We start from the raw sequence: 14,821 nt of genomic DNA on the forward strand, positions 1-14,821 counted from the left end.
GTGCCTTGTTGCATCATTGTATTTCTTTTACATAGACCTATTACTGATGGCAGCAAAGATGTCATTTGGTAGATTTCTCGATATTCATCTACAAAACTTCTATCAAAGCAATACTGGAAGGAAAGTTACACATTTTAGCTTTGGTTCTGCATTGTAAACTCTTACTGTGTCTTCAGCGTTAATGGCTTCACAAAAAGCTCAACTTGCATTGTGGGTCCAATCTGCTCCATGCCTCATTGTCACTTTCCTCAAACGTTTTGGCAAAGGTTTGCTCTAGTTGTCAAGGGAAGCCTCCGAGTGAAAGAACTGCATTTCTAAAAAGCTTAAAAGAAAGATTGCAATGATCCTGCTTCCGTTCATTTAGCCAAAACTTACCCCAAAATGTCTGTGATTGTAAGATCGCAGATCAAGCAAAATCAACACAAAGTGGACATTTTGGTGTCTTAGATTTCCAAGGATCCTTGAGATGGAAGAAATGAAAGAAAATATCCTTGTTCATAGTGTAAATGTGGGATTATTCATTTTCTGTTGTACAATAAGATGACGCACCTGTGTAGATATGATCTCTTTCTGTAACTAAAGAACAATTTATACATCCTGGATGAATAAAAATAACAAATAAATTCACATGAGCTGCAAGAACGTTTTCATCTTTTTTTATAAGTGTACTGCTTTAGGGAGGACTGAAGCGTGTGTATTAAAAATATTCAGATATAATCAACTTTGACTTACAATAAGCTCCATGCTGGTGAGACTAAACGCTCCTTGACTCCAGGACTCTGATACTTCAGCAGTGAAATGGAATTTAGCCATCACTTCATTCATTTACACTTGCTTCTTACTATGCGTTTCCTACTGTGATGTTTCAGTATGGACCATGTTTGCAGGGTTCTGCCAGAGCTCAGGCAAAGCATGAGGAGCTGCACTTCAGCCTCTGAGGGACAACCTCAACGATCCAACGTAAAACCAGGAGGATGGAAGGCCAAAGTTGTCACAATAAACATGTGACTCTCAAACTGCTTTTCTACAAATAAAATAGGTAAATCTGCCAAGAGGATTAAATTAAAAACCCGGTTTAGGAATTCAAATATTTGCCTCTGACATTTCTGCTGCCACCCTAATTCAAATGAACCCAACGGGTCTACTTCATGGGAAGAGATACTCATGTGTTTTATACCTTAAAATGACGAAATAATCAGCGTTTAAAAAAATGACTGGAAGGAACAAAATGTGCAATAAAAAAAAACAACTGTGTGCAAGTTCTAAAACTAGCGGTGCGGAAGTGTAATCTACAGTTAAAAGTGGATGGAAGAGAGATGTCCCTAGTCACTATGGTGACAGTGTGTAGACGTCCTGGCGGATTTGATGTGTCACATCTCTTTAAAGGGTTAATTTCAGCCTGTAGACACAGAGAAAAGTGACACGTGTTTTTACCTCTACTGTCGCTTGGCACATTCAGTGATAGTTCACAGCTGGAACTTGACACCTGTGTCTTTTTTTTTTTTTTTTTTAATCTTATCTTTTTATTCATTTCTTTAACAAAGCAGCACACCTGCAGCCAGCAGGGATTCAGTGTCTTGCTCAAGGGCACTTCAGCAGGGCTCATCTCTCACTCACAGCCCAGACCTCCCAGGTAAAGGATGGTTTGTTTGTCAATTTAAGGTTCCAGGCAAAGAAGTCCAGCCACCAGCAGCAGCAGGACGGTTACTATGGGGACACTCTGGGAATCTGTCCCGCCGTCTGCAGCTACTTCCTGTGAAGGCGTCGGGCTTCCGGCTCCAGGCGAGCTGCTTCCTCTCAACTCAATCGCAGAGGCACCTTTCGTCGTAGAAGCTGCTGCGTTCCCCAAAACATCTCCAGTATTTTCTTTTACTGCCCTTCCAGCAGATGCCCCGTCTTTGGGGGACTGCTGGTCTGAGACGTCCCCGTCTGCTGTCTCGTACCACTGGCACTGGAAGTCCTTCTTCCACATCTCGGCCGGGTCGGGTTCGGCTGGTTTAGTGTTTGTTTCCGGCTGATCGGTGGTTTTTTCCGCCTCTTCCTGATGGAGAGAAAAATAAGGTCAACATTAGCAAACGTTGCTGTTGGGTTATTTTCTGGTTTTATGTTTTCAGAGTGGAAATGAAGAGATTAATAGAAAGGCTCACTCTGATGGAAATAACCAACTTTCTGCCGTTGCAGCAATAGTCGTTGTTGTGCCATTGTAGTTGTGTCTTCTATTTAATGACAACTGAAAAGTGACAAATGTTCCCCGGGGAACACAATGTTCCTGCGCGCAATCTTGCAGCACATCCTCCTTTGTTGTAAGTCAGCTACTGTTTCCCTCTCTGCTTTCTAACTGCTGAAAGATGAAAGATCTCCAGGCAACTGGACTCCCTGCTGTTGTCTTGGTTATCTTTATCAGTCGTGACTCAAAATAAGTGGTTCGGTTCCCAACTCCGCGCAGAAGGAACATAAGTTGAGAACTTGTGTCTCTTTTGCACCCTTTCAGTGGATTCACTCTCCACAGTGTCACCAAAGAGCTAAAGAGCTTTCATCTTTTCAAAACATTGTAGGCGAATCTTATGTCTCACCATCATGTTTGTTAAAAACCTTTCAACCAGCATGATTTTCTCAAACAACACAATCATTTCAAGACGAGCCTAGTTGTTCGTTGCAGACACGTTGCTTACATGATTTACGTCAATTTTGCAGCGCATCGGAGCAAAAGTTGTAGTTGAGCATTCGGGGGGGCAGGCTCAGTGTCAACACGTGTACCGACAACATATTACATCATTTCATTTATCCTTTCTCAAAGGTGTTTTTGTGACACACTCTCTCCCTGGTGAAGGACCTTGTTGCATCCGACCCGCTGTCCTCAACTCAGTGATGCAGTGTGAAACACAGCATCACTTCCAGACTCCCACTCTGACAGTTATGCAGTGGGAGCTTTGCTGTAGACCGCAGCAGTTAAAGCTTTGTGCAGCTAATTAACTGGAAACTGAAAAAAAGCTTCATCCGTCATAAGACCCTTAGGGTCACCACCGACACAACGAGTCGATCCTTCTATTTCTGGCTCGCGGTGGGAGGGGGATTCAAGCTTGTGAACAGGATTCATGTCTTCTAGAATACAATACATGAATGGAGCTTTATAAATCCAGTACTGATACATCTTTAAATCTACTTAAAATTACAATCCCTTGCCTTGTCCGTCACCTTTTCTGTCACCTTTGCCACCGGTTCGGACGGCAGCGGTAGGTGGAGGTAGACAGAGCTCTCTGGATTTTGACGGACGCATCGGCCCTTTCCCTGGCAGAGGGAGGCTGAGCACAGTCGGGTTGCCGTGGTTACGTTGATGGAGTAGGGTCCCAGGACCTTGCGGACAAACTCTGCCAGCTCTTGACACTCTCTCTGGGAGCCCACGGGATTAAGAACAACATGTTTGCTGACACAAAGCCATCTGAAGTTTGTGTTAGTTACATGAAAAACAATTCATCTGAAAACCTTAAGATGTCCAAAGAATCAGTGAACATACAGAATGTGCAGAAATATTTGTGGGCGTATGAACTTAATGTAAATGTATCGCTGTATACCTCTGTTTTAGTCTCACTCTTCCCCCAGATGACAACTCCAGCTGTTCCCATGGCAGCACTCTCCCCGATGGTGCTCACCAGGTCTGCCTGTTCACAAGACATTATACAAAGAGGCTTCTTTTTTTAACTTGTACTCGTCTTCTTTGTTTGATCGAGTATAAACACCGGTCCACTCGTCATATAAGGTTCATTTTTGGTAACTGACGATACAAGCGTGAAGCAAATACATCTTCAGCTTTCTTATTATTTACTTTTTCAATAGAAACGGAGAACGATTCAACACAAGTGTAGGTCGATTCCTCACCTGTGACAGGAAAGTGTTTGTTGATGCATAAACACTCCTGAGGATTGGGAATACAGGAAGATCAGACACAGTCCCACTCAGAGATGATACTCGAAGTGCCTCCCGGATTTCACTGGACAGGTGAAGCCGGCCTCCAGAGGTTCCACACTATAAGAAGAGGGGGAACAGATTGTACACATCACACAAGAGCAATACTATTTATTTGGCATTTGCATTAAACCAATTCTTGGTTTATAGTGAAATTCCTTCACTGGACACAGAGATGTTGCAATGCTGTGGTTTTGTCAAGGACAAGGAGAAACATTTTACAATATGATTTATTTTAATCCAACAACAAGTGTTACCCACCTGTAGCTTCTCCAGCGTGAGGAGAGGGTAGAGGGCGGAGCATCGTTTCCATAGCCACAGAAGCTCGTCGTTGAGGGCCATCTCTGTAGCGGGGCACTGGCCGGTGTAATTGGCCAACGAGGTTAGGGCAGGATCGCCATTGTAGCAGCTGGGGTAAGGGGAGACGCCCCATAATGCTTTGGGCCTCAACCTTTTGACCTCCCGCAGAGTTTCCATCATTACTGACTGGGCTGCTGCCTCAAAGTCCACCTGCGACATGATCAATATATCCTTAGTCTTATCTTCAGTCTGTAGTCTGTATTCTTAATGTTTAGTGTTTTTTGTGAATAGTGAATATGAAATGAAACTGATCAAATCAAACCAAAAGGGGTGTGTGATTAAACCAGGTTTACCGTGAGGTGCAATATTTTTATGTCACTAAATAGTGCCATCATTTAGCAGATATTAAAAGGAATCGTTTAGCATTTTAGAAAAATAAACTTTTTTGTTTTCTTGCTCAGAGTGAGATGTGAAGATCGATAACCACTCTTCTTGCTTTCGATTCATTTTGAAGCTGGAGACAGCTGGGGACAGTTCCCATAGATTAGCATCTTTGAAGCTCACTAATTTGTGCTCCTCATCTTGTTTGTGTAATCCGCATCCGCAGGTTGCCGGGCAACGTCACGGTGAGCAGAAGACTCCACTGTTTGTTTTCGTCCGGATTAAACAAACACACACCGTGTTAATTAGCTCAACTGTGGTCACCTTTTAGTCTGGATTTGGCTCATGCAGTGCTGCTACTTTCATTTAAACTTGACCTCAAATCTACAGCCTTCACCCTAACTGTTCCTTCTTAAAACGTTTTCCAAGAATCGAGTTGGGTGTTTTTTACCCTGATGCTTTTGCTGAGTGATTTCTGCGAAGGGAAGCTCATCACATCAAGAAACTCTTCTTCCGTCTCTTGCTAACTCAATGGTCCGGTGCTCCATTATCCGCTCTTTCCTCTCTCCACCCTCTTTAAAATGGGCTCACATCAATTTGGTTCAGTGACCAAAACCAAATGCTACCATACTTATATTATTAGTGTTCCAGTCCCACTGGATATTTACATCAAAGATTGTTCCTTGGTTACAGTAGAAACATCAGTATCTTGCACTCTCCTTTGTAAGTTTCCTTTCCACTTCCACTGATGACCCCTAATCCATCTTCTTATCACTTACCACATCTTCTTCACTCTTTATAATCTCTCCTTACCTTTGACCACTTTTCCACCTCCTCCGGCGTCCAGCCAGGAAAGAAAGTCTTCATCAGGTCTCTGGTTTCATCCAGATAGATCGTCTGCCTCTCTCGGTTTCTTGACCACTGGGGGACCCACTCGGCCCAGCGTAGCACCCCCAACCCAAGGTACCTCGGGGCGGGTAAGGCCGCCTCCACGTCCTGCTGTGTCTTCTGGAGGTGGTCTCGCATCCGGGTGTGCTGTGGTAGCCCCCTATTGACAGGTGTGTCTTTGTCTAGGAAATAAGGGTAGTTCCCCAACGTGTCCTCATAAAAGACGGCCACGCGGCCCTCCCGTTCCATCCCAAAAGATCTGGGATCTGGCCGGCCAGAGCAGGAGGAGTCACGGATGCCCCAGAAGATGATGAAAGGCTGTCCAGACAGGAGAGGCGGCCACGCTGGCTGTGGTGGGCCAGCAGTGCCCAGGTCAGCGAAGGCAGCGAGCAGAAGCAGGAAGGGCAGTAAAACTGGAGGCTGGACTTGAAGGGTCACTGATGGAAAAGTGTCTTGGGTCTTTAGACCGCGGGGTGCTGGTTTTGGTTCAAGCTCGGGGTCTGGACGGGACCGTGGCTCGGCCCAAGCCATTGGAGCAGCCACCTGTCCGGCCGTCACCCCTTCAGGCCCCCATAGACAATCATGTTCCTGTCAAACACAAAGCTTCAGTCTGTTGGGTGGCATGGTGAGGGTCAAATAAGGCGATGAAGACACGTACACACACTCATGACCCATTCATTTAACCCATCCTAAGCATTGCTGTGAAGGGCCTGGGGGGCAACTTGAGGTTCAGAGTCTCGTTCACTGAACCGTTCACATAACCAACAAAGCAGGGAAGCACTACGCCAAAATTACGTTTAAGAGAAGACCTACTCAAACCCCCTGAGCCACAGCTTCCCCAAAACCGTCACGATGTAAAAAAAAACACTAACATCGACAGATCAGCACAGATATAAAAAAACATTTTCATTTTCAGTAATTGTCTCTTATCTTATCCTGCCATTGCTTTACTGTAATCATACCTACAACAATCTACACATATATCTTTCCATCTTCTCTCCATCTTTCACTTCCATATCTTATAGAACATGTTTGTAGAAGTTGTATGTGTCAGGTATAGGAGACATCCCTTCCATTTAACAGACAGGAGGTGGTCAATAATGCGCCGGATTAGCAAAACATTTGGCCAACTGTGGGAAATATACAATTTTGTTTCACGCTGAAGGCTCTCGTTTGACTGGCAGCAAGAGATGTGAGATAATGAGAACTGAAAGCAGCATTAAATGTTACTCTTCTTTAAATGATAAGTGGCTGAGTGGCAGCTTTGCGAGCAGTGTGATCAAAACAAATCCTCAAAAATACCAGCAGAGAGGCTGATGTAACCTACAAAATCTGTCCCATACAATTTGGTTTAAAAACTTGACCTTGTGTATAACTCATCTTGCTGTATGTGTATCTATTGAAATCCACATATATTTTATAAAATCACTTTAAGAACTTGGGCCGTGGATGTTAACAGAAAGTGTGCTGTAGTGTTGCCATGGATACAGTTAGGTATCATTAAACACATGCTGAATTAGATATTAAATGTAAATTTTGACTGTGTCACAGCTGCTTCTGTTGACCATTGAGCCTAAACAACAACAACTGACTGACTATGTTCATCTGCGCCTTATTCTCACTTACAACTCGCCAAATACCACAACTCAGTCAGAATCCGAATGAAACCCATCTGGATCCCTATTGTTTCTGGGTTCAGAACCTGTGACATACAGCAACATCCCTGCTGTAATTTTCTGTGTGCCATGAAGTTAAAAGTTGATGCCGTGTCACAGGGAGAGTGCATAGGCATTCACTGCAAAGGCCACAGCATTTGATTTAACATTGTTTTCCTAATCCAAACAATTCAGTGATCGTCTTGTTTGGTCTCTCCACTTATTTGGTCAGGTTTTTCCTTTTCCTTTCATTTGCCTTGTCTACTTGTTTTTGGATTGAGTACGGTAATGACGAACACCACTGTATTATACTGTATACGTGCTCTTCGTGAACCAGCAATAAATGTTAAGGTGTCCCATGAAGGATTTGGAAATCGAGTGACGTCTTTAGACGCCCACACAGTCGTTTGTCTAATCGGGCTCAAGTCAAAACACGTCCCTCAACGGCCACGACATTTATCGCATGAACACAAAGGGATTTCATTCAGCATTTAACAGCTTGAACAGGAATGTTTATTTAAAGACACATTGAAATTTTTATCGTAATCTTAATGTAACCCTTTTTTTTAAGGGTTAAGGTTAAGGTTAAAGTAATCCAATAGACCCCCCCCCCCCTCTCCGTCTTTCCAATATAGCATCTTCCTTAAGCTCTTGTCCACACAGACCTCCAAAGGACTGTTAAATAAGCTGCTGGATCGCCAACATTATAAGCCACTAATACTGAGGAGTTTAAAGTTCACGGAAGTCACAGTGTACTGCTGGAGATTCTAAATCAATCAATTTATCGTTGTATACGTCCCAAATCTGCGATACATTCATTTAGTTAATTGAGTAATGCTTTATGTATTTTTCATTGGCTTTAAGAAGAGGCTTAATGACGGTTATTTCCTAACTAAGATTATCTTGCCAGTTATTACAATCGTAAGGAATAGTCTTGGCTGGATGTCCGGCTAATGTATCCAGACAAAGCCTCTGGAGTGTGTTTACTGTCTGAGGCTGATCCTGAGCTCACCACCTCCGCAGCTCAGAGAGAAACACCTTCAACCATAAACGTGATACAGCTCATTTTTTACACATTAGTTTAGAGGTTCACTGTAAAAAATGAACTATCTGATTCAAACTTTGTGCACACATAACAGACCCACGATCAGGTGATTGCTCAATATGAACGGTATCAATAATTGCCAACTTAATAACATATGAAAATCTGAATTTTCATTGTTTTTTATTTTCTGATGTTTCAATTTTTTTTCAAAATGTATTTCTCTTAAATGAAAAATCTTAGTGTTCAAGGTACACAAATCTCTTGTTTTATCCTGTTGCCAATCAGATTCGATATTGTACTTTATTACAGTTTTTCGCGATGACATTTTAACAATGCTGCCGGTATTCACTGGTGTTCCCCTTGCCCATGTGCTCTGTCTGTGTTGTTTGTGATGCTGCTAAATGAAGAGAGATGAAACGCTGAATGGATCCAATCAAGGCGGGAAATCAGCGAGATTAGTAAGATATATGCGTCCCTGCAGCCTGACGCCCAGACAGCAGAAACGAGAGCAGCCATGTGAGTCAACATGGAGTTGGTTTCAGTCTTTTGAGTTGCATTTGATCATCGAAAAGAAACCCGCAGCATGAAGATATTTTACCTTCCGTATCACATCATTATAATGATTTGACGCAGCAGTCTTCTTGAAGCAGTGTGGTGGTGAATGCTTGTTAGACTGCTTGGATTTGTGGAGGAAAATGATAGTTGCTTCTGTTTGCTCATCAAAACTCCAGAAGGAATTGCAAACGGTGGCAGCCTCGATCGACAGAGAGGGGTCTAAGGATGAGGATTTCGGTCCAGCACTAGTTCCGTCAGTGCCATAACAAGCTGCATATCGACTGGGATCAGCTTAGGCCCGGTAGTTGTTATAGAACTTCAAATATTATTCCAACAGGCTGAATCAATTTATGAACAACAATATCAGTGATACAATACAGTTTTATGTATTTCTTGAATGGCACCCTGGTCTTCTGGGACCGCAGATTTTATTTTAAACATGTAATGGTACTATTATTAGTTTTGTAGCATTTTTTTAAAACTGTGAACATTGTATGTCAAAAATAATGGAGAAAAGAATTTAGTATTGCAAGTAAACCCAATGATGTATAATCAAACAATCCAACTCCATGCCTTTAAACTAGGTGAATAGTTTAAAAGTGAAAAATTATTTTTTATTTTCTTAAGCTAAGTTTCATTCAATGCATGCTGCACACATTTCAAGTATGGAAAACAACTGGAGTGCATTCAATGAATTAAGTAGAATAGTACTGTTGTGTTGTCATGTATGTGTATGTTATGTGTTACGTGGTGAATTTGGCTTTATGTAATCTATTCTTTGCACAATATACAATAGGCCAGTTCTGTGCAGCTTTATTGCTTTATTAACATCCTCATTATTACAATATGACCAGATAAACTAGTGAAATGAGTTACATGGTCTAATGTTTAGCGCCATATAAAGTGAAGACAAACTTACCAAGGCCAAGGTTGCTGCCGTGTTTACTCCTCACAGTCCGGACATGATGTGAGCTACCGCTTCTGATTCTGCAAAGTGTTATTCCTCTTTCTTCTATTTCCTTTGCTATTCCTTCAGATAGAAACAACAGGGAATCCTGCTGGATTTGTGGGGGCATGGATGAGCTGTGCATGTGTAAAATGCACCAAAAAGAAGCCTGACATCTGGGGGACAGAGATAAAGGTAGAAAAAGAGGGAGATAAAGAGACAGAAATAGACGAGAGAAATGAAATTATCCAGAGGGGAAGAGGGGAGGGAAATGAAGAGGGGGAGGACAGAAAAGCGGTTAAAATAAATAAAAAGACAAAAGAGGTAAAGACAGAGTTGAGTGTCTGAGCGGGAAATAAAATGACGGGTGGATATGTGTCTCTGTGATTGTGGGGGGGGGGGGCGGGGAAACCTCACCTTCATGGCCGGGCTAAGCTTCCTTACTGAGAGAGAGGTAAGCAGGGTCAGTGTCGACCACGGCAACTCACATGACCAACGACACCGTCCGTAATCCTCTAATCCCCTGCTCTCCACCACCGCTCTAAACAAACACCTGAGCTGTGGAGGATCACACCTGTCCTCCCCCCTCAGTCCCTTCCTTCCTTTTCTTCCTCCGATGGCGCGTCTCCTCTTCCTCTACCTCACAGTAGTTTACCAAATTACCTCCTTTTCCTCCCCCCCCCTCCTCCCCCACCGGCTCCTAAATCCCTCTCTTCCTAATCTTTTTTCTTCCACGCTTCACTCTGATGATGATGTTTTAAATTTCACTTTTCTTTTATGGATTCAGCAGCTACAAAAAACAAATAACCACTTTTGCTCCTTACTCTTTTCTTCTCCTCCACTTTTGATCTCAAAGAATACAGCACACCATACTATGGATACACACGATGAAATGAAATTGAACGTTTTTACAGGAAAAGAAAAAAAGAGAGGAATGTTTTTGTCCCCAAAACTGATTGTTATAACTTCAATCATCTTATAACACTTAAAACCGGGACACAGGATTATCATTTTTGGAGACCTTTTTTTTATTATTTGCATTTGGTCGTTAATCCTGTTCCATGATGCAGAATGTTTGTCTCATATTTTTGTACACCTGCTTATAGCTCCGGATGATGTATGGGGCGGTGTTAATGGAGGACAGATATTGTATATGGAACGAGTTTGTGTTGGAGACACAAAATATAGAAGAATGCATCCCAAACAATGTCTGGCTTTGGTGCCACAAATTAAATACTTACATTCTCCATCTAGCCTCATTTCTGCTTACATTCTATGCCGGGCTACCTCATCTTTTCCTGCATTGGTTTTGTCTATGTTCATTTTGCCTCTTATATATTTCCATCCCAGTCCTTTATTCAGGTTCCATACCTTTCGCATTCCATCTTTCTCTTCTAAGTTACCTGTCATTTTTTCCATTAGATCTGTCACGGCACACAGTGGCTAATAGCCTGGTCAAAGAATCACACCTGCGCTCTCACGCTGTTTCCATAAATATCCCGTCTTTTCTTTGAACTTCTCCACTGTTTCCGTCACAGTTTCTGATTCTGTGCTGCATGTATTATTTTGTCAAATCTCTAGTAGATTTGACAATGAAATGCTTAAAATATTGAATATACATGTATTAGCGTCCTTCACTTATTTCCTGTACGTGTTGATCTTGCATAATTTTCAAAGTTTTTATGCATTTCTCACAATATCTGTGTTAATACTCACGGATCTCACTCATTGATCTCCAACCCTGTATATTATTCTCTGAGGTTTCCTGCCCTAAAATACATGCATAGCACCAAAAGGAATTCCAGATAAAAGCACACGCCACATGCCAAGCAGCACGTGGACACATGGACACAGCGTTTGCTAATTTCAGAATTTGTTTTGTGCATCAGTGCTTTTTTACTAGCAGTTCTATCTGTTTCCGTGTGGAGCAACCCCAGATCCAGAACATCCTGCTGCAAATTTCCACATCTGGACGTGTCGTCAGGTGTTCTTGCTGGTACAGAATGTTGTACCTGTGTGGTGCAGAGAGGTGTTCTGAGCCACTTCACGGTGGCACACAGATTACACAAAGGTTACCAGCTAATGCCTTAAGGTTGAACCCACACGGACCGTCATCCACACACAAACGTACTCGCACGCTAGTCAGATTAAACGTTTTCAACACCCTGAGGTCATCCACTTGGCTACGAGGCCATGTTTCCTTGAAGCTGATCAGCGCGAGGATCATGGTGATGATGTTGGTCTCGAAAGCTGGCGCGTACGGATTGAAATAGGACACACGGTGAGAGCAGATAAGGAGACAGGAAGCAGATAAGGAGGCGGGAAATGGATAAACTGGAGGAGGGTAGATAAGGAGCTGAGGTGTAGACCAGCTGCGGGTACGGATTCATTTGTCGTTTTTTTGTCAATTTAAATCAATTCACATATTGGCTGCACAGCAGCTGCTTAGCTGCCACTTGCTCGCCATTTGATGTGGAATTTGGTCACTCATGAAAGCAGGACTAAGGCTCATTGATTTAGGGGATGGAGGGGATGTTCTGGTTTTATGGCAAACTGTTCATTTATCAGCCCGACCCACAGTGCAAAGCATCCGTCGTCATGAAACACCCTTGTTGGCTGTGATTAGCTCCTAAACAACACGGTTGCTCGGGCCAGTCCACCACAGTTCACATACATCAAGAATCACACACAAAAAAAGTCTAGCCTGCACATTATTTACCTTTTGACAAGTTGACGACTTCATTTATTATTTGTTGGCTAGTTTGTTTTACATGTCGCCTTGATTCACCATTCTGGATCCTAAAAACATGTCACCACATGTCACAGGATGAATCTGATCATAGTTAGTTACTTAAGCATTCATTAAACATGGATACATGTACTTCATCAGAGTTAACATCCCGACCGTTGTTGCAACTAGTATACAGTACAAACAGCATTTAAAGGGAATAGCTCAGGTGATGAAGAAACTTCAGCCCGTGGAGGCAGGAGCCCTCACAGGAAAGCAGGAGGCAACCACCAAGCGTTTTGTAAAATAACGTCATTTTGAATGATTCCGCTGTGATTTTCACTCATTCATTACAGCCTACTTCCACACTGGCGGGTGTGTTCAGTGTTGTGCAGGCAGGCACCTGTACACGAGTGAAGGGAGTTTGGGGGGGTTGATTGCAGGGCTTGATTCCAGCTGTTGCACCTCCTTCTTGGCTCAGCCATTGTTGGATGTTGGCTCACTATCCATCCATGCTTCATGCAAAGCTGACGGTAAAGACACACAAGATTCAACACACAAGTGTGCATGGGGTGAACTTACTGCATGAGAGCCCCCCCTGATGGCCAAAGAGAGAAAGAGGGACAGCGAGAGCAATAAAAGGGACACACACAGAGAGACACACACACTCACACACAGAGCAGAGTGAGTGGTATTACAGTTTGGCTGACGTTGCTGCTCTGAACTAAAAGATTTGCGGTGTGAAAGCACCTCTATTGTGCTTTTTAGTGTGACAGTATCCAGTAGGAATGTGAAGCTAAATGCTCCTTTTTACACACAATAGATACCATCGAGTTCAGCGGGGACACCAGTCACACGGTTTAGAGCTGACGTACAAGAAAAAAGGAAACCAGGAAAGAAAAAGAACCGAGAGGGAATGCTGTGGCTTGTGCGTTGTCATCTCAAACTAGCAAAATGAACACAAAACCCCAAAACGGTTAAATGTCAACACACTTTACTTCAAAATAACATACGTGCAGTTTGTTATCACTTAAGGCAGCTTCTTTTTTAATAGAACTTGAGTTAAAGCTGCAGATCATAAATGCAAGAAGATCAATATTAATATATCCAGCCTTAAAGGTAAATTCCATCCATTCTCAGATGGGTTTAGTTTTCTTTTGGAGATCATTTTTCTACAGAACATTTATTAAGTGTAATATTGGATGCAAACTTCTAAAATGCAATGCTATGTATGTGTGTGTGTGTGTGTGTGTGTGTGTGTGTGTGTGTGTGTGTGCGAGGGGTTGGAGGGGAGCTGGAGAGAAAAAGCTCTTGACACTCTTTGAACTGGTCCGTTAATCCTCAGCTCTTCAGGTGGCTTGTCCCCATGGAAGCAGTGTGTGTGTGTGTGTGTGTGCGTGCGTGTGTGTGTGTGTGTGTGTGTGTGTGTGTGTGTGTGTGTGTGTGTGTGTGTGTGTGTGTGTGTGTGTGTGTGTGTGTGTGTGTGTGTGTGTGTGTGTGTGTGTGCGTATGGCAGAGAGGTCAATAACACCAGAGAGGTGGGGATGGTGGAGAGTGTGTGAAAGAAGAGTGTGTGTGTATCCCCGGAGCCGAATGACAATAGAGGCGGATGTGCTACGACACGAAACAGGAACACTGCTCTTTAAAAAGAAGAAAAAGAAAGAAAGGAAAGGGGAATAAACATGTAATAGAAAAGAGAGAGAGAAAGGAAGTGAAAAGAAGGAAAGGAGGAAAGGGGAAAAGGATGTAGGAAGGAGGAACGTTGAAGTACATTGACTGATTTGTAAGAGGGAAAGCAAGACGGAGGGAGGGAAAAGAGGAGGAGTCAACAAAATACTCTCATTTAATGGGAAAAGGAAAGAATCACAATGTGTGTGTGTGTGTGTGTGTGTGTGTGTGTGTGTGTGTGTGTGTGTGTGTGTGTGTGTGTGTGTGTGTGTGTGTGTGTGTGCACCTCGGACCTGGCTTATCAAATCCTCAACTGAAGCAAAGTGCAGCGTTTAGTGTTTGAGTGTGTCTTAAATGTAGTGTATATGTGTGAATATGAGTGTGTGTGTGTGTGTGTGTGTGTGTGTGTGTGTGTTTAGGCCTTAGCGGATGTTTTCTGAGCTCAGCGGCCGTGTCGGAGTAAGGCCGGAGAGAGGGAGAGAGGGAGAAAGAGAGAGAGATGGAAGGAGAGAGAGGTAGGTGTAAAAGAGAAGAAAAGAGAGTGGGGTTAAAAAAAGTGTGTCCCAGGAATTTACAAATGAAAAGAGAAGGTTTTTCTCTTAATGCGATTAAATTTTTCCATTTCACCGCTTCTCTGGCCGACAGTTTCAGCTCTTTAGGGGAGCACAGAGCCGCAACGCAGTCTTCAAGAA

At 43.0% G+C, this 14,821-nt stretch overlaps 1 protein-coding gene across 1 annotated transcript; it reads right to left on the reverse strand.

Moving 5' to 3' along the window:
* Nucleotides 1-446: 446 nt before the first annotated feature.
* si:dkey-72l14.3 (Glyco_hydro_56 domain-containing protein) lies at nucleotides 447-10,331 on the reverse strand. Its single transcript, XM_062563642.1, has 8 exons — nucleotides 10,151-10,331; nucleotides 9,707-9,909; nucleotides 5,458-6,120; nucleotides 4,225-4,473; nucleotides 3,877-4,023; nucleotides 3,573-3,659; nucleotides 3,196-3,390; nucleotides 447-2,041 (listed from the first exon to the last, which is right to left on the reverse strand). The coding sequence occupies exons 3-8, from the start codon at nucleotides 6,061-6,063 to the stop codon at nucleotides 1,658-1,660; spliced, it is 1,668 nt and encodes a 555-aa protein (XP_062419626.1). The 5' UTR covers nucleotides 6,064-6,120; nucleotides 9,707-9,909; nucleotides 10,151-10,331; the 3' UTR covers nucleotides 447-1,657.
* Between the last annotated feature and the right edge of the window lie 4,490 nt (nucleotides 10,332-14,821).

The sequence above is a fragment of the Pungitius pungitius genome, chromosome 1 (assembly GCF_949316345.1).
Source record: "Pungitius pungitius chromosome 1, fPunPun2.1, whole genome shotgun sequence".
NCBI lineage: Eukaryota > Metazoa > Chordata > Actinopteri > Perciformes > Gasterosteidae > Pungitius > Pungitius pungitius.